At 50.5% G+C, this 27,324-nt stretch overlaps 1 protein-coding gene across 10 annotated transcripts in view; it reads left to right on the forward strand.

The window, feature by feature from the left end:
* Positions 1–6: 6 nt before the first annotated feature.
* Positions 7–27,324, forward strand: part of LOC102380538 (guanine nucleotide-binding protein G(I)/G(S)/G(T) subunit beta-3) — a 32,066-nt gene continuing 4,748 nt past the window's right edge. Inside the window, exons 1-16 of one of the 10 annotated variants that reach the window (XR_003092284.1) lie at positions 7–42; positions 1,122–1,274; positions 2,786–2,969; positions 3,113–3,244; positions 4,617–4,750; positions 5,491–5,580; positions 6,010–6,062; positions 6,248–6,306; positions 7,824–7,948; positions 8,100–8,195; positions 9,418–9,568; positions 10,017–10,134; positions 12,359–12,434; positions 23,572–23,673; positions 24,373–24,411; positions 24,617–24,716. Coding sequence is in view for 6 of the 10 variants with exons in the window: in XM_025194871.1 (XP_025050656.1) it covers positions 1,167–1,274; positions 2,786–2,969; positions 3,113–3,244; positions 4,617–4,750; positions 5,491–5,580; positions 6,010–6,062; positions 6,248–6,306; positions 7,824–7,948; positions 8,100–8,195; positions 9,418–9,568; positions 10,017–10,134; positions 12,359–12,434; positions 13,742–13,882; positions 14,235–14,450 (1,683 nt within the window). In the remaining 4 variants the exon portion in view is untranslated. The other 9 variants (XM_025194874.1, XM_025194872.1, XM_025194873.1 and 6 more) reach the window with 9 other exon arrangements.

Consider the following 27,324-nt stretch of genomic DNA (forward strand, 5'->3'; position numbering starts at 1 on the left):
CGGCGGGAGCCCTACAACTTCCTGCAGGTGGCCCTCTTCAAGGTGCGCCGCCAGCTCCTGCTGGGAGCAGAGCCCGGGGGGAGCCGGCCCCTCCTGCGTTTGGGGCCAGGACGGAATTTCACCCCCGGGTCAGATTGGCCCTGACTGGGGGGGTGGCCCTCTGCCCAGCACTGTAGCAAGCGGGGCGACCGCCCCGGGCGCTGAAGCGGAGGTGCGCCAACAGTCACTGCCCAAACGGAGCAGGGCATGGGGCAGAGCCGTGGGGCATCCAGGGGGCGCAGGGACAGAGGGAGGCCGGCTCCCACCACTGCCTGCACTCCTGCGGGAAGTGTGTGGCCCCCCTCAATCTGCACACAGGGCCAGGGTAGTTTGCTGCTGCTGCAGGCTTGCCCCAGGCGCCAAACTTCCTTGCTAGGGTACTGCCTCTGCCCAGGACCTCTTGAGCATATATTGACACTGATAGAGGCAGGGTGTGGGCTGCTGTGGTTCCCCTGCGTTACCTGTGAAAGGTGTAGGTCCCTGTGGCATCAGGGTTGAGGGTAGTCTTCAGCTGAGTTTAGATGATGGATTGTACGGGATGGTTTGATAGGGCTGATCCTGCCTTGGGCAGGGGCTGGACTCACTAGATGACCTCTGGACTCACTAGATGACTTCCAGTCCTGCTTCTCTTTGAGTCCATGACAGCCTGTGTGACACCCTGCTTGAGAGCCCCCACTTTGCTGTTTTTGTGTAGGACCTACAGCTGGAGAGGGCTGGAAAGGATTGGATGGGGAGTCTTGGTGGACGGGGCTTTCCATGGTGTCTAACCCCCCCCCACCCAGGTGGCAGCCTGGTGCAGGGCCTGACAGTAGTTGTAACCCCAGCTCAGCCCCAGACAGCATCTTGAGGACATCATGGGGTGGGGGCTAAAGTCCAACAGCAGCATGGGTGTGTGTGCGTGGGTTCTTATTGCACACTATCCAGTAGGGGGTCTGCAGGGTGCATTGTTTACAGGCAGGTCCTATGAAAACCAATGAAAGGGCAGGGGAAGCCAGGTGGACGGGTTCACTTGAGAAGCAAGGGGGGTGGGTCTGCCTCCAGACCAGGGGAATGGCTCTAGGTAGGCTGTTTTGTCTCTGCAGCTGAAGAAACTGGACGAGGCAGTGGCAGCTGCACACACATTCTTCATGGCAAACCCCCAGCACCTGCAGATGCGTGAAGACATCGAGAAATACCAGCGCATGGCAGGGGTAAAGTCAGACAGTTTCCGGGACCTGGAGGCTGTGCCACACTGGGTAAGACCCCCGTAGAGCAGGGGTGGGCAAAATATGGCTCATGGGCCAGATCTGGCACACTGAGGGATTTTGTCCAGCCCACAGTGAATCCCTCAGTCCTGCTCAGCCCATGCACAGGGGATGGCCTGGGCCATGGTACTGCCAGTCCTGCTGCCCCTGGGCATGCAGCGGAGCTGGGGCAGTGCAGCAGTGAACTCGGTTTCCTGATAGCCCTGGTGGCCACAGCTCCTCCTGGCTCCTGCTGCCGCTGGACCCAGCCCTGCTGCCCTGGCACCCCAGCAAGTCCACCCCTCACCCACTGCTGGGGGCAGGGTGTGTAGCTTGGTGGATAAGATGGGGCCACAGGTGTGTGGGGAGGGCTGTTCAGGAGTGGGATAGGCAGGCAAGTCATGATCACAGGATGGGATCTTGGGGTGGTGATAGTGCGGGGCCAGGGCAGTCGCAATTGGCTGCCCACACACCCCTGTGATAGGTGCGGGTTGCGTGAGCAGGGGCATGTGGGGAGCAGATTGCAGCTTTGCCCTAGCTGTGCACTGTCACTACTCCAAGATCCTGGCCCCAGACACAGCTCCCCGCCTGCCCACAGCCCCATCCCATCTGCCTGGCTGCTCACCCTGCCTGTATGGGTCCCAGCCACTCTCCATAGAGACCCTGGAATCACTGAGCAGTAACGGTGGGGGCCTGGGGCCTGGCACAGAGTTGCGATCCACTTCCCATATCATGGGCAACTGGTGCCACCTTAGTCGGGGGGACATATCCCCCCCCCCCAGTGACCAGTCAGCACTTGGGAGGGTCCCCCCGCAGCAAAACTCGCCGAGCAGGAAGTGGCTGCGGCACTACATCCAGTGCTTCCACTCCCTGGGTGGCGCTCACAGGGGAGACACTGGCGCTCCTGTCTGCCCACCTGCCCATTGCCCAAGTGGGGAGTGTGGCTGGTCGGGGGGGTGCGCCAGCGCTCTCAGGGGGTGCACCTGCACCCCTGTGTACTCCCTACGTGTCACCATTGCTCCATATGACCCTGCCCACAGACCTGGCACCCGCTGCAGGGGTGTGCAGGCAGTGGATCATGGCTCTGCCCGGGGTCCTGGCCCTCAACGTCGCTGCCTTGTAATTCTCGTCCCACCTGCCCATCTGTTCTGAGCACGGAGCAGAGCCACTTAGGGAATGGGGGTGCTGACCCAGCCCACAATAGCTCACTGAAACTCCCTGTATGCTCTGCGGGCCCAAATAATTGCCCTAGAGAGCTGTATACCTCACCAGGTGCTCTGGAAAGCTGTACAACTTGCCTACCTGCTATAGTTAGGGACCAAAATAAAACCCCTATCCTGCCTCTGCAAAAGAGGCAACTGCCTGAGACTAGGAGTGTGCATAAACAGTGTGACCCAGGCAGGCCCCCAGATGGCACCACTACACTGTTAGAGATGAATACCACCATACAGTCCTGGATAACCCTTAGCCTTCCATCAAGAGGCCCAGAAACTAAATAGCGTCCATGACTCTGTTCCTCACAGAGGGCATATGAGACTGGGGTGCAGCACTACAAAGTGGATGAGTACCAGGAGGCTGTGGTAAAGCTGGAGGAGTCCCTCAAAGAGGCACTGTTGGCACTGGAGGACTGTCGAGCCCTGTGTGAGGGGCCCTGGGAGGACGAGACAGAAGAGGAGATTCAACCTGGCCTGTATGAAGCTGTTGCAGGTAGAGATTGAGGCATACTGGTGTGCTGTGGTTCAGGGAGGGACAGGTTTCCAAGCCTGGACAGGCCCTGTATCCTGCATGAGCAGGAAGGGGAGCTGCTGTGCTGTTGGAAGTACTGGTCTTCACTTCCCTGTTTCCTTCAGCCCATTACATCCAGGTCCTGAAGTGCAGGCAGCAGTGTGTCCTTGATATTGCCACGAAGCCAGGACGGGTGTCTGCCACAGAAGATTTCATACCCTCCCACTTTGACTTACTGCAGTTTGCTTACAACCAAGGTGAGGAGACCTAGGACAGCAGTCAGTAATGTGATGTGTGAACTGGCAGGGGAGAGCTACCTGGCTCTGTTGTACCCACTCGGGAGGAAACAGCATGGGTGGGGGCAGCAAGCATAACTTAAGTCATGAACGACTTGTGCCTCAAGGCTGGGAGGGCACGGTGACCACCCGCAAGCAGCGGTGGTGTTGGCAACGGGGGTGGGGATCACCTGCAGGCGGCTGCGGTGACAATGGTGGTGAGGGCGGGGCAAGTGGGGAGCACCCACAGGCGGCCACGGTGACAACGGCAGTGACTGGGGGGGTGGTGACAAGCAGTGATCACCTGCAGATGCTGGCTGAGGCAGCCAGTGTCAGGGAGGGCACGTATGCCTCCCATCCCGTGTTCCTCCCTACGCATCACCTATGACTTAAGCTCTTGATCTTTCCTCACTAAGCCCTCTCCTCAGAACCGTCTTCATCACCCTGGACAGAACCACCAACCACCTAGGTCCTCAGGCCTGCAACCTGGAGGCCATCTCTGAATTAGCCCTCACACCAGATCCATGCCTAAATCCTGCTGCTTTCTTACATAATGTCTCTAAAATCTAACCTCTCCTTTCTGTGCACATAACCAAGCCTCTTGCCCTCCTCATTGCCTATTGTGATTATGGTGATTAAGTCCTCATTGCCATGTGTACTTTCCTGGTCCTGGCTCCCTGCCTCCCCTACTCCCATAACATCCATTCAGAATGGAGCTGCCAACAACTCCTTGGTTTTGTGCTCTGGCCACATCACTCCAAGTCCCTCTACTGGTCCCCATGTATTTCTCCAAGACCTGCAAACTTCTCATCTTTACCAGGAGAGCCATCTGTAAATTAATCCCACCTTTCCAAGCTGGGCCGGAGACTGATGATGATACTGATCGTGACCCTTGTTGTGCCAGCACTCTCAATCTTGTCGTCTTCTACATTGGCAAGATACCTTCATGGTTTCTTCCATGCTGCCCACCAGACATGGCAGAAACAGTCTGATAAATCCAAACAACCATTGCTTTCTCTATTAGATCTGCTTTTGCCAGGAGGCCTTTCCCTTTTCTTCCCTGTCTTACTGTCTTCCTCCACACCTCTGTCCTTGCAGGAGAAATTCCTCCTACCTAGCACATCTGGCCAATTCTTCACCAGGTTCATTTATTGTAACCCCATCTCCCACCCTTGTCTGATTGTGTCTTTAGGTTATAAGCCCTGTAAGACAAGAAGTGTGGCTTTCCATGTGGGTTCAGTGCCAAGCTCTGGAATATTGGGCACTGCCAAGATATAAATATTCAGTAATAATAATAGACTTATACTTAATGCACCTTGGTCATGCCTACCTCCTTTTCTCTCTTGCCTCTAAGTTGGAAACCAGGCACTGGCTGCTGAATGTGCTGCTTCCTATCTGCTCTTCTATCCCATGGATGAATCAATGCTGGAGAAGATGAAATATTATCAGACAGAGCTGGGAGAGGGTGTATCGGTCACAGCCAGAGAGGTACCAGCAGCAGTCCCCAAATTCGCCATTCTCTGAACCTCACCATGGCTGACCTGGGTCCAGCTTCCGTTGGGGAGGGGTTGTATATATGTGCAGACACTGGATCAAATGAGCAGCAGCAGACTCGCTTCTCGGCCTTTTGACTCAGAACGTTTTCTAATAAAGTTAACCTGTTCTGTCAGGGGGTTAAAATCACCTTACATGGTACTGTGTAGTTAAGAGTGGAGACTTGTCCAGTGCACTGCTGGCAGGCCCCCCTGAAGGAGTCTTGCATAGCCTCCCAATGGGAGGATCTCAACTACTTGCTTGATTTTTATGGAGATGGGGGATTTCTGTCTAGCTTGTTCCTCTAACCTTTTGACTAGGGGCAAGCGAGTCTCGGGGACATCTGAACTCCAAGGCCTCTGGGCTTGGGGCCTGCACATAGGATGCCTACCATGGATTTGGGAGTATCTGAAGCCCCGGGCTGAAGAGTCTGGGAGGGAGGATACTTGCCGATGGTAGTGCCACACAGATTTGAACAATTGAGCTCAGATCACTTGATAGAATTTGGAACTGATTTGGCTAAATTGTCCTGAGACAAAATTTAAAAATAAAAATCCTTTGTCAGGCAGAAGTCTCCCCATGCCAGAGCAGAAGCAGGCTCTCTTTGTAGCACTGTGTGTTGGCAGAGGTCTCCTGAGGGCAGGAGTGGATCCCCTTTGTGGGGCAGTTGTTTAACAGCCTCTTTGTACCCCCAGAACATCTATCATTATGTTCAGCAGTCTCTGAAGGAGAAGAAGTTGATTTACTATGCAGTGGAGCATCTGGGAGGAACTTTTAATGACCCTGTAAGTAGTTGCATCCTTCTCCAGGCAGCTGAGTACTTCCTTGTCCAGGTCTCATCCAGGCCGTGTATGTCTCTCTGTGGTGCCTATGTCAGTAAAATATTCTCTTGGCTTTGTAAGAGATCTGCATGTGTGGGAAGGACCTCCCAGGTGAGAAACGAGTCTTCAAGGCCCTCATTCTCACCTGAGCCCCAGAGCTGGGGTGAGAGCCAGGAAGAAATTTCCCACTTGGGGCAGAGTGAAAGTCTTGCCTGAGGCATTAGGAGGTTTATATGCAGGTAGTCCACACAGGTCAGTGTCAGGACAGGCCAGCTGGTCTGGTGTACTCTAGCGTGGGGAACGCTGTGGCACTGGACTTGATCAGCCTGTTGGTCTGATCCAGTTTGAGAGGAGTGTCCCAAGATACCGAGCCTCTACGTTTTGTTTCTTTAGGACCTGTGGACCTCAGATGAGCTGATCCCTGAAAGCCAGAAGCAGAAACGCAGGTAGTCAGTGAGTCAAGTGGGAGGTGAGGTGCCATGGTGTGGGGAGTGACAGTGCCTGAAAGGGAAAATGTTGAAATCAGAACAGAGAAGGGGCCTGGCTCTTGCTGCTGATGGAGGGTCTGACTGAGGGGATCACAGCTCTGCATACTGACAGCCTTTGTCTGTGTCTCTCCCTTGCTTCTGAGAGAGGATCAAGAGAAGCAAAGGCTGGAGAATCTGGATGTGGAACAGCCGGAGCAGAGAGGTGAGTCACAGAGGGATACAGGGACATTTGTCCAGAAAGGTTAAATGGTCCCTGAGCCTCTCCTGTTCCAGCCTCAGTCATGTCATGCACAGGCCAGATGATCCACCTGTAGATCTCTTACCAGTACATAGGCACCTGAAAAACTCTCCCAGGCAAACTGCTTCTGGCATGAAGAAAGTGGGAGAGGAGCCTTAAGGGTATTGCCACAGCAGCAACCCAGAAGAGTGCTCAGATGTTGCTGTAGGGCAGTGTTCCTCAACCTGTGGGTCGTGACCCAAAAGTGGGTCCCAAGAATATATAAAAGGCTCGCGACCAACTTTAAAAATGGATTGGCAACCTAAAAATGGATTATCTTTTAAAGGAGAAAAACATGGGAAACTGGGTTTTCCCTTGCAGGCTGGCAGAGTTCCAGCCTGCAAGGGGCTGCTTGGGGACCCCTATGACCCCTACACACCCACCCCCTTCCCCACACACTGGGAGTCTGGAGGCAGGGTGGGGCAGCAGGTCGGGAGTGAGAGGCACTGGGTCAAGACTGGCCATCAATGTTTATAAATGGTTCCTGTTACAAAAAAGGTTGAGAACCTAGAGCACACCTGCAGAAGTTCAGACCGTGGTTCAGAACAACCCACATGGATGCACTGAGCTTCATGTGATTAAACTGCTTCAGCAGAACCAGCCGAGGCACAAGTGCATCAGTTCTATAGAGACAAGGAAGGGCTGTGAAGGAAAGGGAGGAATGGAGAAACAGATATAGAGGGTACAAAGCTTGGAAAATACTTCCTATATGACAAGTGAATGAGTACATTTGTGGTGGATAGCTGCTATATGTTCCCTAGCATAAGGTCCTGTATTTTCATCCTGGGCTTTCCATATGGGAGTTGTTGCAGTACCAGCCATCTCCCACGGCTTCTTCCTAGTCCCTAGGTCAAGCTTGGCTCCTGAGTGTGCTCTTCAGTAACATGGGAGGACAGATCCTGACCAAGGCCTGAGCACATCTGCAGTGCCTTCTATCCAGAGATTAACATGGGAGGGACAGAGTACTGATAACCAACACAAAGCCCTCCATGACAAGGCTGTCAGTGCTTGATGGGGCCAGAAAGACCAAACCTTTTGTGTCCGTGAGTAGGACATGGGAACAAGATGTGAGATTGAAAGGGAGACTGATCTAGGTGTTAGCCAGATTTTGTTCCCAGGTGTGCCCTCCACAGTGCTTGTTGAACTCTGCCACATACTGTCCATTCCAGTGCAGACCCACTGGAGTGGGAGGCTGTGATTCACCACTTGCCCCACCTCCTGCGGCTTCCTGCCTCATGTCTGCCAACGGGCTGGGCTCTGAGTTCTGTGATTGGTCAATGCCAACAGGCTGCCCCTACAGCACATAGTGGGTCAGTGTGACTGTGTTTTGTACCTTAGAGGACAGATATTTTGTCCCTGCAGTCTGGAACAGGGCTAATGTTTGATGGAGCTCCCTGTCCTGAGTCTGCTTTTGTGCTTTTTCTCCCCTGCCTCACCACCAGGTCCCTTATTTTTTGAGGGCCTTACCATCACCCAAGATTCCCGCCAGCTGAACGGGTCACAGCGGGTCGTCTTCGACAGAGTCCTGACAGACTCTGAATGTAAGGACATTCTCCGGCTGGCCAAGGTGAGACCTGAAGCTTTCAGGAGACCCTCTGGTACCAGAGGGTGCAGCCTGGACCTGCCCAGCTCTGCTCTCTTTAGCAGGAGTGGCTGTACCATCAGGGCAGAAGGAAAGAGCTGGGCCAGGTTTGAAATTGCTCTTCCACCTATTTCAGGCAGCTGGAGGCACAGGAGACAGTTACCGGGGCAGACGGTCCCCTCACACCCCACATGAGAGATTTGAGGGGTTAACAGTACTAAAAGCTCTGCAGGTAATTGGCTCTGTGCCTCTAAATATGTGAATGAGCCATCCACAGGGCACAAGCTTGCCTTGGCAAGTTTTGTGGAGGTGTGCTGGCCAGTCATTTCCTTGCATGGAGATTTCCCAGAGTGCTTTCCTTTATTTGAGGCATGCCCTTACTCTCACATGCAAGGGGTCCCCGGGTATGTTTCTTTCATGTGTACATGTGAGGGGTCTTACAGGCACATTCTCTTGCATGTATGGGCAAGCTTTCTTCTCTCTCCAGGGATTTCTATTCTGGTATGCAGGAGGACCCTTGCAGCCATGCACGGGGTATGGGAGGCTTGTTTTGCTGTTGTATGTATAGGAGGGAGGGTTTCACAGACATGTTTCTCTCATGCACATATAGGAGTTGGTTGGAATACTTTTCTTTCATGAATAGGGAGTTCATTGTAGGAGGTTGTATTTTGCTGGTACAAACGCTGGGAGGGTTTATCCCAGGTATTCGTGCCTTGTACATAGCAGTCCTTGTGGGATTTCATACAGGCAAGCACTTCTCTTGCACACACACGGACACTTTCTCTTGGACTTGGTCCTCAACCAGATGTTTATGAGTGCGCAATTCAAAGCTCGCTGTTGTGCTTCTCACTCTTGCTCATATGCAGGAGTATGGGCCATGCTCTTCATGGGCCTGCTTCTCTCATATGGGGGTCTCTTTCAGGGTGTTTCTCATACATCTGGAGCATCGCTCAAAGTGAGCTCCCCTCATGCAGTGTGCTGTGTGGGAGGTCTCATGTCTGGCACACTTTCTCTCTTACATTAATTCATGTGTGCACAGGCTTTCTTCCTCATATGGGAATATTTAGGGTCTTTTTAGAGGGTGCTTTCTCACATGGACATGGATGTATTTCTCTTGTTCATGGGTTATACTGCTCCTGCTGCTGCTTTTCTTCTGCTCCTCCTGCAGTATTCCTCAGGGAGTTGTTCCCTTGGTAGTTTCTCTCAAGCATTATTCTCTCTCTAATGCATATACAAGGACATTTCTCTCAGCCCTTCACCTGTAAAGCATGGTACGGGCAACTCTGGCATGCACAAGAGCTTCAGGAGCTTCTCTCAGGCATACTTCTTGCTTCCCCATGTGTAAACATAGGGTTTCTTGTGGGCATGCTTCTCTATTATGCATGTACATGATTTTTCACAGAAGTGCTTCTGTTACATGTGAGGTGTCGCACAGGCTTCCTTTCTTCTTGCAGCTGGCACAGGATGGAGCTGTGAACTGGAGAGATGCCAAACTGCTTCTACAGGCCAGTGAGAAATCCCGGAAAATTGTACAGTCCTATTTTACACCTGGGAAAAAGCTCCACTTCTCCTTCACACACCTTGTATGCCGCACAGCTGTGGAGGGTAAAGAAAGCCTCATCTAGTCTTGACCCCTCCACCTGGAAATTCCCCTTCCCTCTTGCTCAGAAGCCCCTCTTTCCTTGATGTATTCCTTTAAAGCAGTAATTCTCAACCAGGGTGCCATGGTACCCTTGGGTGCCTTAGGATCCTTTCAAGGGTGCTGCAGGGTGCCACGAAATGTTTGTACTGTTAGGTATACAAATATGATTCACATGATAAACCCAAAGACTTCTTCAAGTAGGAATCCGTAGTGTTAAAAACACTCTGACCTGTTGTGGTCTTGCTGAGTTCTTTGCAACAGAAAAATGGCTATGTTGGTTTTTTTTAAGTCAAAAAATGAGTCAAAACTAACAGCTGGCATTTTCCAAGGGGTACCTTGAGGCTACTGAGGGGTCCTTCAAGGTTGTAAACCTCTAAGGAGTTTATATTCCCCTGCAATATTCCTCTCCAGGGGAACAAGATGATCGCATGGATCTTAGTCACCCAGTTCATGCTGATAACTGTCTCTTGGATCCTGAAGGAAAAGAATGCTGGAAAGAACCACCTGCCTATATGTACAGGGACTACAGGTAAGATGAGAGTGGACCGCAGATTTGAGTGCATGGAGGAGGAAGATACTCAGCTTCATCATGGAATGATCCTGCCATAGCAGAAGGTCCTATTGCCATGATGATTCATAGGAACATAAGGATTGCCAGACATGCCCAGAGCCAAGGCCCATCTCATTTAGCATCCAGTCCCTCATAGAGGCCAGTATCAGCTTCTTCAGAGGGAAGAGTAAGAAACCTGCACTGGGCTGAGGGGTAGATAATGCACCCTTTCATATGAGGACTCATCCTGATCTGTAACTTCTACAGACTAGCTGAAATCCCTGAAGCTTGAGGTATAATCTCTCTCCAATATTTGGTATCATGACTGGCCATAACTGCCTATCCTAACTATTCTTACAAATGTTCAGTCTTATGAATGTTGCTGGGTTCTTGGCTTCAGTGAATTCTGCATTGTGATCCCAGCTGGTCTCCTTTTATCAAATTTGAATTTGCCACGTTTCAGTTTCACACGAGAAGGTGAACAGAAGTCTCTTGCTTGCCTTCTCTAGCCCAGCCATTGTTTTACATGTTTTATCATGCCCCCTCTTAATCCTCTTCTTTCTAAGATATTTTCAGATTTTTTTGTATGAGAGTTTCTTCTAGCCCCTCGAACAGGCCAAACTGCATCTCCTGGGCAGGTTCAATCCAGCTCCTAAAGTAGTAAATGAAACATTCTTTTTTTCCTCTCTATCTGTTCATTGATTATTTTACATTTTTTAATTTTCTTTAATTGTTGCTCATTAATGATTCTAAGAAGTAATTTAGCAGCAAATTATTATTTGAGATGGGTCACAGGTCATGGGCTCTGGGGCAGGCATACCTTAAAGCTTTGTACCCTATGACTCTCTGCCATGTCAGGCTTTTGGTTTAGGCTAGAAGGGTTAGGAAACTTGGTCATTCTTGATCATTCTTTTTGCCCTTTTTTTCCGTGTGTTTTTTGGAAATGGGATGAGAAGTACTGTGCTCAGGATCCAAAAGCAACTGCCCATTGATTTACATAACGGTCCACATAGCATGCACAGTATTATTCACCATCCAGCATGAATGATACTGACACTGTTATGCCTCCTAAGATCATGTTTGCTTTTCAGTGACAGCTGCATATTGAACAGAAGTCTCCACTAAGTCTCTTGTAATAGAAACATAAAACATGGGATTGGAAGAGACCCTCTTGTGTCAGCTAGTCCCATTTCTCTGTTGTCTCTGGCAACAGCCTGATATAGTCCTCTTCTCCAGCTCCAACTGAAAACTGGTTAGATCTTTTGATCCCACTATTCCTACTATAAATGGCTGATCCATTAACTCATTCCTGATGGTTGGACACTTTCTTCTGTTTTGCAGCCTACATTTATTCATGGCCAGTCAATGTCGTGTGCAAACTTTTTTTGTTCTTGTGCAAACTTTTTTAAAATAAAATTTCAAAAGTTCTTTCCCCATCCTGCTATGATTTGCCTCAGTATCTTTGCACGGTCTGCACCCCTCCCCCCCCCTCCCCCCAGATCATTACTAAAATATATTAAATGCCACAGGACCTCATACAGACCCGTGAAGACCTCAGACAACTTCTTACCATGATAAAAATTAACCATGTAATCCTACTTTTTGGTTTCTGTCTCTGAACCAGTTTGTGATCCATGACACTGCTTTGTCCTTCACCCCATAATAGCTTAACTTCTTTAGAAGGCTCTTGTATGGGACCTTGTCAGTGCCTTTTGAAGGCCTCAATACATAATTCCCAGACCAGGGCTGGCAACCCCAAGATGGGTTGTGGCACTTATGAGTGGGGTTACCAAGCCCACAGGAGTTTAGTTGTAGAACCCAGCTCTGCACCAGAAGTGGGGTGGCAACCCAGACAAAATCGGGATGATGAGAGATTGGGAACTGCTGCTTTAACAAATTTGGTCAGCTGGTTCTCTACTGCTTAATGGCATGTTCTGCCTTTTGAAAGGTTAGTGAGACCCAGTTTTTTCATTTGTAGATTCCATGCTGGTTAGACTCTATCCAGGGTTTGGCTATTTTACCTTTAGTGGTTGTTCCTACTAACTGGTTAAGCTGAGATGTGAGGCTCCCTGGGTTATAATTGGATGGACTGTCCTAAGAGCAAGAGTATGAGGCTTGATCTGAAATGGGGCCCTCTCATTAGGTCAGGGGCTGTGAGGAGTGAATGATCTCCATTTTCCAGCTACTCTTTCATTTCCTCTAGTGGGATCCTCTACCTCAATGATGATTTCAAAGGCGGGGAACTGTTCTTCACTGAATTGAATGCTGTGACAGTCACGGTGAGTCCAAGGTCTGGTCCAAGGGAAGGAGACTAGGGCAAGGGATGTTAAGGGAACTTAATCTTTCAGGTGGGTGCTGGGTAAGGAGAGAGCTCACTGGATGCCAGGCCTCTCTACTCCCCCAGGATCATAGGCGGTGGAAAAGGCGGGGCTTACAGGGCTTAGCCCCCCAAATGCAGGGCAGTGGTAGGGCCGCAAGGCAGCCCGGCCAAGGGCTTCCAGTGCAGCAGGGGTGGGGAGGGAGTGGGGCTGGGACTAGGGGAGGGAGTGCGGGACTGAGCCACAAGTGGCTTGTCCAGGGGACATGGCTCCTGCTTCTACCTGCACCCCAGGAGGCATGGGGGGCATATGCACCGGATCTGCGCAGGACAGGGCAGGCTGCTGCTATGGGCTGGGGCTGGGGCTGTGCCAGGCTATTCTCAGTGGGGGTTGTGGAGAGCTGGGCTGGGAAGAGTCCAGGCTGGGAAGAGCTCAGCACAGCCTCCATCCCTGCCTGCAGCGGCACCCTGCCCTGCCCCACGCAGATCCGGAGGCATATGCCCCCTATGTGCCCCTGAGACGCATACAGAGGTGGGAGCCACCACTGCCTCCTTGTGCCCCCGGAGAGCAACGACAACATGGGGCAGGTGCAGGGGTCCCAGGGGCTTCGTCTCCTTCAGCCTGGCAGCGCAGATGTGGCTGGCCCCACTCTGGCCCCTGGCTCTGGGCCCCCCGAGGAGTGTAGGGCCAGGGCCAGTGTAGGGCTAGGGAACTGCGGATTCATTGGCATCGGGGGTGCTGGCACCAGGCAACAACCCTGGGTGCAGGGGATCCTGGGCCTGGTTCCACTCCCTCCCAATCCCACTCCCTTCCCCCACAGACTTTCCCACTGGAAGGGGGAGGGGGGTGTATGCATGCATGTGCTTGGCCCCCTCCCCCAATTTTTTTCTCCCTCCACCTATGCCCAGGATCCAGTGCTAATAACTAAGCAGATTCAAATTGGGACAGCCAAGGCAAATGCAGGCAAATCCGGCCAGGGGGAGAGGTCAACTTCTTCCTGGTGGGTGTGTTCCATGCTCTGCCAGCGTATGTATGTGTGTTTGTCTTTCTTTTCTATCATGGCAATCTTTCTTTCCTTTTCTCTCTCTGTCCCTTTCAGGCAGCCTCTGTTAAAGTCAGGGTCCCTGTCAAAACCCCCTGTGGTCTCCTGAATGTTTTACAAGTCCACCTCAGCCCCCAAGTGAAGGGGAAGGGAGAGAATCGCTCACATGGCTGCGGGGAAGTGTGTGAGACCCCTAGATTCATTACTTCCTCTCTCTCTCTGGCAGGCTCAGGTACGCCCCAAATGTGGGCGGTTGGTAGCGTTCAGCTCTGGAGGGGAGAATCCTCATGGCGTGTGGGCAGTGACCCGTGGGAGGCGCTGTGCCATTGCCCTTTGGTACACACTCTCCCAGGAACGTGCTGAACAGGTAATGAGACCCCTTTGGGCAGCTGGCAGGCCATAGAAAAAGATCCTTGTAGTATGCCTCTAGGACAGGTTGGGGTGCCATTGAAGAGGAGGGTCCTCAGGGGCCCCACCTAGGTGGAGGCTATCCAATGCTTTATGGGAGAGTTCCCATCAGAGCTGATTGAGGCCTCACTGGAAAGGAATTCCCTCTGGAGAGGGCAGCATGAATTGGGTCCCTCCCCCAAGATGTGGCAAGGGTCCTAAAATTTGCGTGACCTAGTACAGGGATGTGATATGGATCCAGGGAGCAGAGCAGAGGCTCCAGGTGGGAGGGAGTTGCACCATCCCCTCTGTCTCACACTCTGTGGTTGCAGGAGCGACTAGAGGCTGAAGCCCTGGTAAAACAAAGGGACATGGAGCAGGAGAAGCAGCCAGAGGACAAGCAGCATCAAGGGCTTGACGACAGTGGTGGTACCTCACCGGAGCCTCCTGTTCCCAAAGAAAGGGCCAGATCCACAAGCCAAAGACACAAACTGGGCTCTGAGTCCCCACAACAACCCCAGGAACTGCGAGTCAGGGATGAATTCTGAGGGTGGTGGGCATGACACTAAAGAACAGGCACACTGGCCTGTCAACTTCTTAGTGACACAGAGTACGGAGGTGTTTTTGGTCATTTATTAGAATACTAGTCCCACAATTGTGGGGGAAGGATACAGCTTATTTCTCAGTGACATCACAACAGAAAAATTACATCAATGGTAAAACAGAAAGGGCCATGGTACCTTGATCTTTATTTACCATCTTGACTTGAGATTTATTTAATCACCCAGAAATAACAAAACAGGCTCCTCTCATCCCCTTTTTTTCAATGAGCCTTCAATAGGACCAAACCAAAGTGGGGAAGGAGGGATTTTTGGGCAGGGGATTTTCTTGTTTGGGGATTTGAAATGGGAACCACAGTAACATCTAAACTTCCTGAGCCAACCCCTCAGGCCAGAGAATCCCTAGACTGAATTGGGAGAGGGCAGGTCATGGTCTATGAGTGTATAAAATAAAGGAAAAAATAATGAATACAAAATGTGATGGGAGTTGTGGGTTTGTCCAGAGAGCAATGGAGAGAATGATGGAGAAATTTAATTAACAAATGATAGAGGCAGGCTCAGCCCTAGAAGAGGGAAAATAAGGGCTCTGTAGACTTACCCCTCCCCTGACAACAAATAAACATGGTGGGGTGGAAGACAGATTGCTATACTCTGCTGGGACTTCTCTCTTGGGAGGTTGGGGACCACCTACTGTGACAAGTGAACATTCACTGCCCCAACACAAGTTCATCATCACTTCCACATGGGGAGGAGCGAGGCAACTATATTGTTTATCATTTTCCAGACTGGCATAAAGACAATCTGCTCTCACTACCCAGGGGATTAACATCCAGAGATTGGATTATATTGTAGGCAAAGAGGAATGAGAGGGCTGGAGACAGAGTATCAAAAAGCGCAATGACTCTATTCCTGGGGGGGATTAGAACTACGTTGCATGAGATTCACAAACCAAAGGCAGAGCTCTGTGGGACTAGCAGTTGGAAGGGTTTTGGGACAAGCCTGAAAGCATCAGCTAGGCCATGTGGAGAGCCCTGAATAGGAACAGCTGCAGGACAGGAGTAAGGGGCACTGGCAAAACCATCTGTTGGGGGCTCAGAACAGATATATTGGGGTGGGGGGCTGTCATGGTATGAATGACTCTGTTCCATACACAGTTGCTGGCTCCCTGACCCGACCTGACTGATACTGCTGCACACAGTTAATCTCATCCTAGTGTGCTTTGAAAGATAGGGAGTTGGGCTCATGCAGCCAAGCTTTTTGCGATGTTGGTTAGCTGCTCTCGGGCTTATCAACGGAAGCCAATTTGCTCATTCTCCACTGCTCTTGACAACATTCCCTCTTTTTTTATCCCTCACTCTTAGGCTTGGCATTAGAGAAGAGTAGTAGTCCATATGGTCCAGGTTTCTTTTCTCCATCTGTTAGTGGTAACAAATCCCCTTCCTCTTAAATAACTTTCTTATTCAGAGAGGACTCCCACACTGGCAGCTGGACAAGACAGAGCCTTCACTTTCGCCACCTGTTCCTCTGAGGTGGCCAGTTGCTGCCTTGCAATCGTGGCTGGCTCTGCCCAAAGGTAGCCTGGGTGATTAGACTGATGGCTTCCTGACGTCAGATAAGAGCCATTAAAAGGTATTTATCTCTGGCTTGGGCTAAAGCTGCAGGGGAGATTAAAAGAGATTGAGGCCAAGATAATCCCCCTATAGCAGCATCCCAGGAGAGCAGCTGCCAAAAGGCCTTTGAGCAAACCACCTTGTACCAGCCCTGTTCCCTCACCCTGCAGTGACAGGGGTTTCCTCCACCAGCTGCTGCTTACTGCTCTCTCAAGGATATGATCCCTTAAAAAGAAGGAATCCTTTCACAGGAGGCCAGGATGCCAATATGAACAGTCACAACTTCCCTTTCCTAACAGGTTAGGAGCTGAGCCTTGTCCCCCAAAGGAGGCCTCCAGGATGCAGTGCATAGAGGTGCCTCCTGTCCTGCCATCAGGAACTAGGACCCCAGCTCTTTCTCCCTAATCTTCCCTGTATTAGCTGGTTGCTAATGCAAACAGAGTCCAATCCTTTTGCAATGATTTTTTTTCTCTCTCCAGAAACAGCATGTTCCTCTCCTGCCTCTTTCCATCCCCTCCCCATCCACCTGCTTTGCATTAAGTACCAATCCGATTTTCCCCAAGTCACTGGTGTCTGATTTAATTTGCCTGACGTTGCTCCTGGAATCAGCCCTCCCCTACCCTGCCCCCCCACCACACAAACACACACACACACACACAGCTTCCCATGGGGAGATCAGTCCTGAGAGAGACTGAGACGCTGAGAGAGAGTGAAGGGTACGGAGCGTGTGGACAGTTGGCACTAGGACGGGGAAGGACTGAGGGGGAATCCCAGTGCAACCAGTGACTCCCAGCTAGGGTGGGAGAGCCGAATTCCCAGAGGTCCAAGGGAATCCGTCTCAGACAGAGATCACAACTGCCTCATCCTACAGACCACGGTAAGGCTGTTCCCTTGCTCCTGCTCCTGCTCCTGCTCCTGCTCCTGCTCCTGATCCTGCCTGCTCAGTCTGGATCTAGGGGTTGGTATCTCCCAGTACATCTTGGGCTACATGACCTTCTGTGCAGGTTTGGTGGTTCTCTGTATGTTTGGATCCTGCTCTGTACACGGGTGTGTGGGGGTGTGGGGAAGGGAAATTCTCAATAGGATGGAGGTTGGGGTTAGGATCAACTGCTCTACCAAAGAAGTGCTTGCAGACAGGATAGGGACCTTCCCTCAAAGGGGAATTTATACAAGGCTCCTGTGTATCGTAGGACTGTGTGATCTCCACACCCCCTCTTAGGCAAATGGGGCTGACACCCTCAATTTGACCCTGCACATCGATTCTGCTTGGTTCTTTGCAGCCCATTTCTAGCCTGTATGGAGAAGGAGCCTACCAAGAGAGAGGAATATATCAGGGCAATTTTATTCTGCCCTTTGATCCCTGTTGCAGAGCAGGGAGATCATCTCTCTATCCGGCTCTACAAGAAGCCTAGGGTCACCAGGACACGCATGAACTGACGGCCTAGGGATTACGTTGGCAGGGACCCTGTGACCTCCCTCACTAATCCCCGCCCTTCCATGCCTATTGTTTATCTATTTACAGCTCCCCAACATCTGCTGAGAGGTAGCCCTCTCCCCAGTGTGGATGAGGTGATCCAGGGGAATTATAAACTGGAAAGCTGAACTCCTTTCCACATCATCACTTGGGCCACTATGTCCCATGACTCCCAATCCTCATTCAAGCAGGATGAGGTGGTTTGGATGACTCAATAGCAGGCCTTCTTCCCTGGGTGTCAGCACTGGCCCTGGTATCCCAGCAAGGTGGTAGAGGTCTGTGTGGCAAGCATGTGAGCATTCCCCTCAGAGCTATCCCCATTTATCTGTGTGCTGTTTCACATTCTTGGTACAGCAAAATCTCGCCACTTCAGTTAGGTTCATGACCTATCTCTGCTAAGTGCTGAACCAACACCCTCAGGCTACATGCAGATGTCATGTTTGTCCAGGAGAAGCCATTTTCTCCTGGAACAAAGTGCCATTGTTCAGATGCCCACATCTGTTGTTCCAGGACAAACCCAAAAAAGCTTCATGGGATATGAATTGCAAGCAGTTTGTCCTGGGATGTTGTAAAGTACATCTGAATGATTGTCCCTGGATTGCATCCTTGAATTAATGGCAGAAATGCAGCAGTGCATTCAGCTGCTCAGCAAACCCTGATTAGGGTGATGTGTGTACGTGCCAATCCCAGGACTTTTCTGTTCTGGGATAAACAGGCACAACTGGTCCTGGGACAAATGTAACATCTGTTTCTAGCCTCAAAGACAATCCTTGCCCTGAAGAGCCACCAGGCTACAAATACAAGTGAAAAATGAGGGGGCCAGAGAGTGAGACAGTTAAGCAGACATGTTTTTTATACAAAGTTACATGTCCTCAGTTAACTGCAAATAGACAAATGGCGAGTGAGAGTCTACTTGTCACTAAGCTGTCATAATTTGGCTGGTTACCTGTAGGCATTATGGCCATCGGAGGGGGCTGCAGGGTTTTTTTTCCTGGAGGTCATTCTGTGTAGGAGGCTCAGCACAGGAACGTTTGTAGAATCACTGAAGCAATGGGGTTGGGAGGAGAAACACTGCTAAAGACAGGAGCAGTAAGACCAGAAGGAACAGGTGTCTGAGAGCTCAGAAAGAGGAGACAAGGCACTGGAACCTGATACGGTGAAACGGGAAGGCAGAGGAGACATTTGGAAGAGGGGGCATCTGAACAAGAGGCTAACTTTGATACCCTACCAGCTTGATCAGGTAGCCTGTGCTGCTGTGGGACCTGGGTGATTTCATGGAGGCTAGAGGCCCTTTCATGGCAGTACTGATCCATGACTTCACAGACAGTGGGGTGGGGGGTGCAGTGCGATGCTATTGCAAATGGCAGTTTGCATTTGAGCCATTAAGCAAAGACTCAAGCCTTATTCTCAAATGCAATTGATGATTTGAGATTTTTCAATTTTTGGGTGGCCACTATGAGATAACTGAAAGGGTGTCTACCTTTAAGAAAATGTTGAGTGTCCACTGTGTACTCTGTGGTCCATCAGGCCCTTTAAGATGTATAAAACAGAGCACCCAAAAAAGAAATGTACTAAATTGCTAATCACTCCTGAAAAATGGGGTCAGTCAGGGTTGCATTGCTTCCTTAGCATTTTCAACAAAGGCAGGGCCTTACCTCTGACATCTGCATTAGACTCTAATGTGAGAGAAATCCATTCTGCTGCCCTCAATTTTCTGTGCTGATTCAGTTTGCGGACTGGATGTCCCTCCATTTCCTCCCCTAGGTTTTCACACAGCATCAGAAAGGCAATGTCAGCCAGTGCTACGAAAATTGGCATGCTTCAACCCTGCTAACCCAACAGACCACTAAGCTTGGGAGGACCAATGACCATTTCCTTGATTGCTCTTAAACACCTGGGGCAGAATTATGCTTCCCCTCGTGCACCACTTGAAGTGCAGCTTGCAACCAAATCTGAGTTTCCTGACTAATATATAGAAGTGATTCTGTTCCCCCTCCAGGTGTGTATGTACCACCATTATAGGAAAAGGATACATCTCCAGAGATGTAAGCCTGTCTTTTTAGTCCTGTAATGGGAGCACTTATGTGTCTGGAGAGTGTAACAGACTCCTGCACTTCAGTCAGGAAACTCAGAATTGGCTACAAGCTGCACTTCGGCCTACAGTGGGGTGAAACAAAATTCTGCCCCTCCTGTGTTCCTCCCTACAGGCAGCTGTTCTTCAGTGCCAGGTGGGTGACTCACTCTCAGTAAAGCACTTTGGGATGATACAGGATGGAGACTGTAGAGGAAGATAGAGTTGTTGCCTTCAGCTGTGGCTTCTTGTCTTTCTAAACTACTCTGAGGCTTTATTTGGATAGTTCCCTCAAAAGGATTTAAAGATTCTGATGGGGACCTGAGCCCAAGAAACAGCCTCTTCCTCTATATTTAGCTCTATCTGTTTCTCCTTGACAGTGTCTCTGCCCATTGATCCTCCTGCCAGGTTAGAAACCGTCTCAAAAGGCTATGTAACTTCCCAAATAGCTGCTTCCTATAAGATAGATAGATAGATAGATAGATAGATAAAACAGACAGAGGGAAGGATGAATGATGTGTAAGGTGAGACTAGAGTTGGGCTGGATGGTTGTGCAGAAGAGAACCCCATGAGGTTGATCTCAATGGAGTAGGAGTTGCAAAGGAAAAGGAAGAATCTCTCAGTCTCACACTAAGAGAACGGTAGAGACAAAATTCCATTTAGTCAGTGCCCATGGAGGGGACTCAGATGAACGTGGACCGGAGAGCTAGAGATTGAGGACTGTGGAGGAAGCTTCAGTTGTTCTGACCAAGCTCTGAAAAAACCTTAAGGTCAGGATCTCATCATCAGCCTGCTTCTGAACCCACAAGGATCCCACAGAAGACACTAGAGGAAATGAGGCAGTGAGAGAGGTTCCAGCAAAGTGGTGGATCCAGAATTCAGGGCTGCTCATAGAAGAGAGAGGCAATCTGAACCACAGAGAAGGAAGGAGAGTTGTGCCAGGATGGGGAGCAGAATCCATGCAACATGAAAGGGAAATGATTCCTGCTAGGTGCAAGGGTAAGCAGCTGATGAGAGCTGGGCAGTCTCCATGACTTTGTTGAGGCTGGGGACTGTGGGAACTGGATAAGGGGAAGATGCTAAAAAAGTTATAGACTACAGTTGGCCACTTGCTGAAGGAGGGGGCGGGGGCTGGCCCTCAGAATGGACTGTGTTCAGGATCACCAATATTTAGTTAAGGTATATTTTTCCTAATAACTGGGACTTGGAGGGTCACATCCAATCATGTACTGCCCCTTCCACCATGCCCCCCTCATTCCCCCACCGCAGAAGATGCTTTGGGGTCAGTTCTGGTGCATTTTAGTGCATAGGGAGAATTACTTACAAACCATCTACTGAGTATCACAATCCATCCAGGCAGGGGGCAGTGGGAAAATCAGTCACTTGGCTTGTGCACAAGAACATGCCTTCTCTCCTGCAGTTGAGTAGCCCCTCTTTGTGGCCCTGACCATTGCACTATAGTAGCCAGTAGTGAGGGACCCTGGATTGCAGTCACCCACCTGGCCTCTGAACCAGCCCAAGTGACAAGGACCTTCACAGATACAACCATAAGTGCCCCTGGAAATTAGGTCATTTTATCTTGGCTTTCCTGGACCCTACAGCCTGCCCTGAGGACTGTTTAGGAAAAGCCAAAACCAACAACCTTCCCCCACCCGCAACATTGAGTGTGTCTACACATAAATTTATTGTGCAGTAAGCAGCTTTTAAGCCAGTATCTACACATGCAGGTGTTACAGCGTGATAGCATGCAGGTAGCAAATTTACGCTGAAATTGGCATAAGTTGCCATAGTTACTATGCCGCATGGGTACGCATGTGTAGATGCGCACCTGTACAGTGTAGTAATTTTCAGTTACTGTGCAGTAACCTAAATTACTGCGCAGTAAATGTGCACATGTAGATGCGCCCACTGTATCTTATTATTAAGGCTCTTCACAAGAAAAAAAGACAAGAAACCCACTTTTTAATGAAAGATGAGATCTGTCTCCTGTATTTTGGGGTCTCAGAAGGACAGTTTCAGGAATTTGAAAAGGTATCCCTGGGGTAGCTCAGGGAAGGCCACTCAAACGTTCAGGGTACCAGAGGGGTTGGGCTTTGGGGAGAGGTTCATGAGCTAAAACAGAGCAGCTGCACAAAGGAAGGGACATCAGAGCTGTTCATGTGTCCAAGAAGTACCCTAGGAGGTCCACTGGAAATGGGCTGGGACTGAGCCCAAGGAAAGGAGCTGAGGCACCATCAGCCAGTGTGGTGGGGGCTGGAGCCCCATCCCTCAAGGCACCAGGACAAAACTAGTCACTGAAAGAAACCATTCCCTCAAGCAGTACGAAGGTAACCCCTTCCCAGATGATCAGAATGGGGCAATGTAGGTCCTTCAGTGCTGGAAGCAAAAGTCCTTCCAGTGCCCCTTTCCTGCTCCTGGTGAACGGATCTGTCACTAACGCCATGCTACTGCTCCTGGAGAAATCTCCAAACCTGAGAGAGATCTCTGCCAGCAAAGATGAAATGCAAAACACACAGGGCCTGTCCTGGAATCTGACACCTGCCTCAGGAAAATACTGAGCCAACAAAGGGCAGGTGTGCACAGATGAGGCAGGATGGGATGTACAGAGTGAGTAAGACACTAGAATCATGGAAGGGGGAAGGGGGCAAAGTTTCAAGTAAACTGCAGGGATTGTTAGGTCAGAGGTGTCAAAGATACAGCTTGTGGGCTGGATCCAGCCCACAGAAGCCCTCAACACTGGCTCTGGGCCTTGGAGTTAACCCACAGGCAACATTCAGCATGCATGCGATGCCCACTCAGGCCACTCCAGGATACACGTCTGCCCATGTCAGATCCAGTGCGAGTCCCCAAGCAGTCAGCACAGTGCTGGAGTGGCCAGAGTGGGCAGCGTGGTTCTGGAGCGGGCAGCACCATGATGTGTGCAACACTCAGTCCAGCTGTTCCAGGACAAAAACTGGATCCAGCGTGGAGTGGATGTACACTGTGTCATGTGGCACAGTGTCAGACTGGCTGGAGCATGCACTACATGCAGCACAATCCTGGACTGGCTGCTCTGGGACATGCCCAGTGTGCAACAGCCCCTCCAGAACACATGCTGGATTCAGCATACAGGGCCAGTCTGTGGGTCTGATCCAGGCCGTGGACTAGCCCCACACCACTCATCTGGCCCATAGGGCCAGATGAGCTTGATACCCCTGGGTTAGATGAATCAGTAGAGGGTACTCTTCGTTGCAAGTCAGTACAGATACCAAAGCCTCACTGTGCTTTTAGGGCAGCAGTTCTCATCCTTTGTAGATTTAAAGCATCTCTCATTAGATTCAGTGTACCCCTTGGAAATGCCAAGTCCTCGCTTTCCCTCATTTTTTGACTATGGAAAAATAACTGAGCAATGCTTTCATTGCAAAAAGAGAGTCCACAACAGGTCAAAGTGTTTTTTGAAAACTCTGGGTTTAATCTTGTGAATCATGTTTGCCACCTAACTGTGTGGCACCCTGTAGCACCCTTGGAAAGATCTCAAGGCACCCCAGCATGCCACAGCACCCTTGTTGAGAATCTCTGCTCTCAGTGATGCTCTCAGGGGAGGTACAATACTGGGATTCTGAGGACTGGGAGGGTGAGCTGAAGAGGTCCTCGCCGACCTGCCCCATAAGTTGGGAGGTTCACCCCATTCTCCTGGCCAAATCTCCTGAATCTATTCCTCTTTCTTAGCTTCCCAAGTAATTTCACTTGTGCACAGCATTCTTTGTTTCATCCCCAGCAAAATCTGCTATTAAATAGTAGTTCACCCCCTCACTCACCGCAAGATGCCTAGTAGGTGTGCAAAGTATTCAATGTGTACAAGCAGTATTTAAATCCTTTGGGATCCTGAGCAATGGGAGTTGCTAGAACCCAGAAGCCCTTCTAATGGGTGGCTTCTGGTACTCCTGCCTCTTCTCCCTATTCTGGTCTGTTTAGGCCTCGGGCTTCTCTGAGTGGAGGACCCATCACTAGACAATCAAGATGTGTGAAATGGAGCAGATGAAGCAGGAAGCTGAGCAACTGAAGAAACAGATTGCGGTAACCCTGGAAATGAAAGGGAACCAGCCAAAGGGCCCATCGACCCAGGGAAAATGCAGCTTAAAGGAGATCCCCTCCCCCAGCAAGGAATTTCTAAAGGAGCCCCCCTCCTCAGGCTGTACTGGAGCTGCTTTCTCCAGCCTTCATCCCCAAAGCCCCTGGGAAGGCAACTGCTAAACTCTACTGAATAAGCAAGGAATCCTCACAACAGGGGGAAGGGGTGAGCAGGAGAGCTGGGGATAAGTCTGGGCAGCTAGGAAAGGGCTGTGCCCTGGGCCTGGTATACTCAGAGAATTAAAAAACTCTGTCTCCATGCCAAGAGTTCATCTCCCTTGTAGTCTGGAGGCAGTGGATGTGCAGCCACAGTGGAGGGTCTGTGCCTGGGGGAAGAAGTAGAAGGGCATTTAGAATGGGCTGAAGGAGTGTTGCTTCGTCCCTAGCTTGCCCACATTATTACCTATATTGCTGTAATGCCTAGGAGCCCTAGGCATGCACCTGGGCTCCAAGGTGCTGGGTGTTGTGCAAACCCTAGACAAATTCCTGCCCCAAAGAGCTTCCAACTGAAGCGACTCTGAAGCTGCTCTCAAATCCTGAGCCTGGGTCTCTCTCATCCTCTCCCAGCTGTCTTTTATGGCTTGTTCTGGCTCTTGCCTTTCCCTCTGATTCCTCATCCAGCTGATTGTCTCTTCCTGTTTGCAGGATGCGCGGAAAGCATGTGCTGACACATCACTTGCTCAGGTAGGGGACAACGTTAATGAAACTGGCTGGGTGTGTATGTAACAATCAGCAATAACCTCCCCAGGGAGACTCCCCGGAACGGACTGGAAAGGGATGGTAACATGGGGAGACATAGGGAGTGGAAAAGACCCTTCACTCTTGGTCCAGTTTAATCTTCTCTTTCCTTGGGGGGAATCCCCAACCCTGTCTCCCGTCCCCCCACCAGATTGCATCCGGGGTGGAGCTGGTCGGACGCATACAGATGCGTACACGGAGAACACTTCGTGGACACCTGGCCAAGATCTATGCTATGCACTGGTCCACAGACTCCAAGTGAGTGGAATAATAGCTGCATGGTTGGTGGCCCAAGGAAGGTGGGGTGATGCATGACAAGGAAGGGAGCTTTGATGGAAGGGATTTTGCCATCAGGTCTCACTGAGAGAGGGGACACTAGTGCATTCTGGTTCCTTTCTTGTAGACTCCTGGTGAGTGCCTCACAAGATGGGAAATTGATTGTGTGGGACACGTACACAACCAACAAGGTAAGAACTGGATGGACACACCCACAGGCAGAGGAGCCTGTGGCTGGAGTTCACACCATAGTCAGGGTCTTGTCTGGATCCTTTCCATTCTTTCTGGTAAGAGAGTCTGGGACTGTTTCATTTCTGCCCAGGTTCATGCCATCCCTCTCCGCTCATCTTGGGTCATGACTTGTGCCTATGCCCCTTCAGGGAATTTTGTGGCCTGTGGGGGCCTTGACAACATGTGCTCCATCTACAACCTCAAGACCCGTGAAGGCAACGTCAAAGTGAGCAGGGAGCTCTCTGCCCACACAGGTGAGTGCCCTCCACACCTCTGCCAACCAGGCTTTCCCTAGTTCCTGAACCTCACTTTCATTTCATACAACAAATCTCATGCCCTGTTTTTCCTGCTCTCCAGGGTACCTCTCCTGCTGCCGATTCCTGGATGACAATAATATTGTAACAAGTTCTGGAGACACCACATGGTGAGTGATACCTTTCCCTGAACCACGCAGCACAACCAGACTTCTGGGTTGCAAAGTTTCAATCTCCTGTTGAGAATCTCACAATATTTAAAGTTTTTTCTTAATCACGTGAGACTGTTAACCTTTGTAATGCAGTTTTCTAGCATTTGTACTTGCCAAGGAAAATTGAAAATGTGACCCTAGGACATCCAGCAGGCAAAGAACGTGAATCCAAAGAGAATATTTTTAACAAAATCGATGATTCTTAGTGCTTAACTGTCACTACTAAAGATCAATTCACAAGGGTTTTCCAAAGAAGACATTTTGTCAGAGCCCCCTAGCGGAGATGCGGCTTATTCCAGAGAGTTTTTTTGCTGAGCAGTAAACCACATCCCTGAATGGGCCAGATGAGTGGCATGGGACCAGTTCACAGGCTGGATAAAGGATGCTCAGGGCCAGCCAGCATCAGGGCTGAATGATGTGGCTTTATGGGCCAAAGTCAGCTGGTGGTCTGTATCTTTGATACCCCCGATTTAGTGAATTGTTTGCTGGAATAAACAATCAAGACTCGTAGTAGAGGTGATGTCTTTCATTAGACCAACTAGATTTTTGCAAAAAAAAAAAATCTTTAATTGCAAGCTTTCAGGCACAAACACCCTTTATCAGGCATTGGAGAAAAGATTGTAAAAGTTCTTCTGGGTAGAAATGAAAGTTCATATTTCATAGGATTTCACAGAGGAGTCAATAGATAGAATACTCCTCTGGGCAGGCATTTCTTAGCTGGTAAGGTGTCTCTGAGCTCTGTTGAGAGGCTCTGTGATGATGTAAATTACCTTGAACAAAGGAGCAGTATCTCAGGATTCAGGTGGTCAAAACTGCTTCCTCGTGAAATTATGAAGATTTCATTTTTTTAAAAATCTGCTAAAATTTGATATTTTTCATGTGTCAGGTATCCATATTGTAGCCGTATTGGTCTAGAGGAAAAAGCAATCAGGATTTGTAGTAGAGGTGATACCTTTTATTAAACCAACTAGATTTTTGCAGGAGTGCTGAAAAAAACCACAATGTCTACCTTGGCAGGTGCCAGAGTGCCAGCATGCCAGAAAAACAAAAAAAAGGGGGCAGGGGGGTACACGGCAGGACGCACTGGATATTAGTATATTTAATAATCATAAATGTTGCCGTTGTTGTTGTGTATTCCTTTTTTGTTGAGCATGTTGCAATGAGAGAGAGAGAAAGAAGAGACAAATAAGAGAAAGAGGAGAGAGAGAGAGAGAGAGAGCAAGAACCAGACACACACCTGTGCACACAGAGAACCATGTGCACAAACACAGAGAACCAGAACACACCCACAACAGAAAAATGTGCACACACATCCAGAACCAGATACACATGTGCGTACACAGACACACAGAACCAGATGGAGGCAGGCAAACACACAGAACCAGATGCGCAGGTGCATGGAGCCCGGTCCAGCTCAAGAATTCCCTGGTCCCACCAGAGCCCCCGTGCTTCCCCGGGGAGCCAGCCCCAGGCTGCAGCACAGCTGGCCAAGGCCCCGCCCCGGAGCCTGCCCGTCAGCCCAACCACTCACCCATCCTGCACAGCTAAACCCACAAAAGGTGCGGTGCTCCTGGCAAGGGGCAGTGCCAGCCTCATCCTGGTGGGGGCTTGGGCTGGGACTGGGCTCAGAGGGGGTGGGAGTCAGGTGGGCTCAGCTGCAAGCCCTGCTGCAAGCATCCTGGGCTCCGTGGTTGGCAGCAGCTACCAGAGCCTGGGCTGGCTGCAGCCGGGAGGCTGCAAACAGCTGCTCCAGGCTCTGGCATCAGCTACATACTGGTGGGTGCACGCGCGCCTCAGAGTTGATGGTGGGGATAGGGCCTGTGGCAGCACAGCCCTCCCACTGTCCGCTCTGAGGTGCACATTCAGTCGCCACCAGCATGGAGGTG

This window comes from Alligator sinensis, unplaced genomic scaffold, assembly GCF_000455745.1.
Source record: "Alligator sinensis unplaced genomic scaffold, ASM45574v1 scaffold2081_1, whole genome shotgun sequence".
NCBI lineage: Eukaryota > Metazoa > Chordata > Crocodylia > Alligatoridae > Alligator > Alligator sinensis.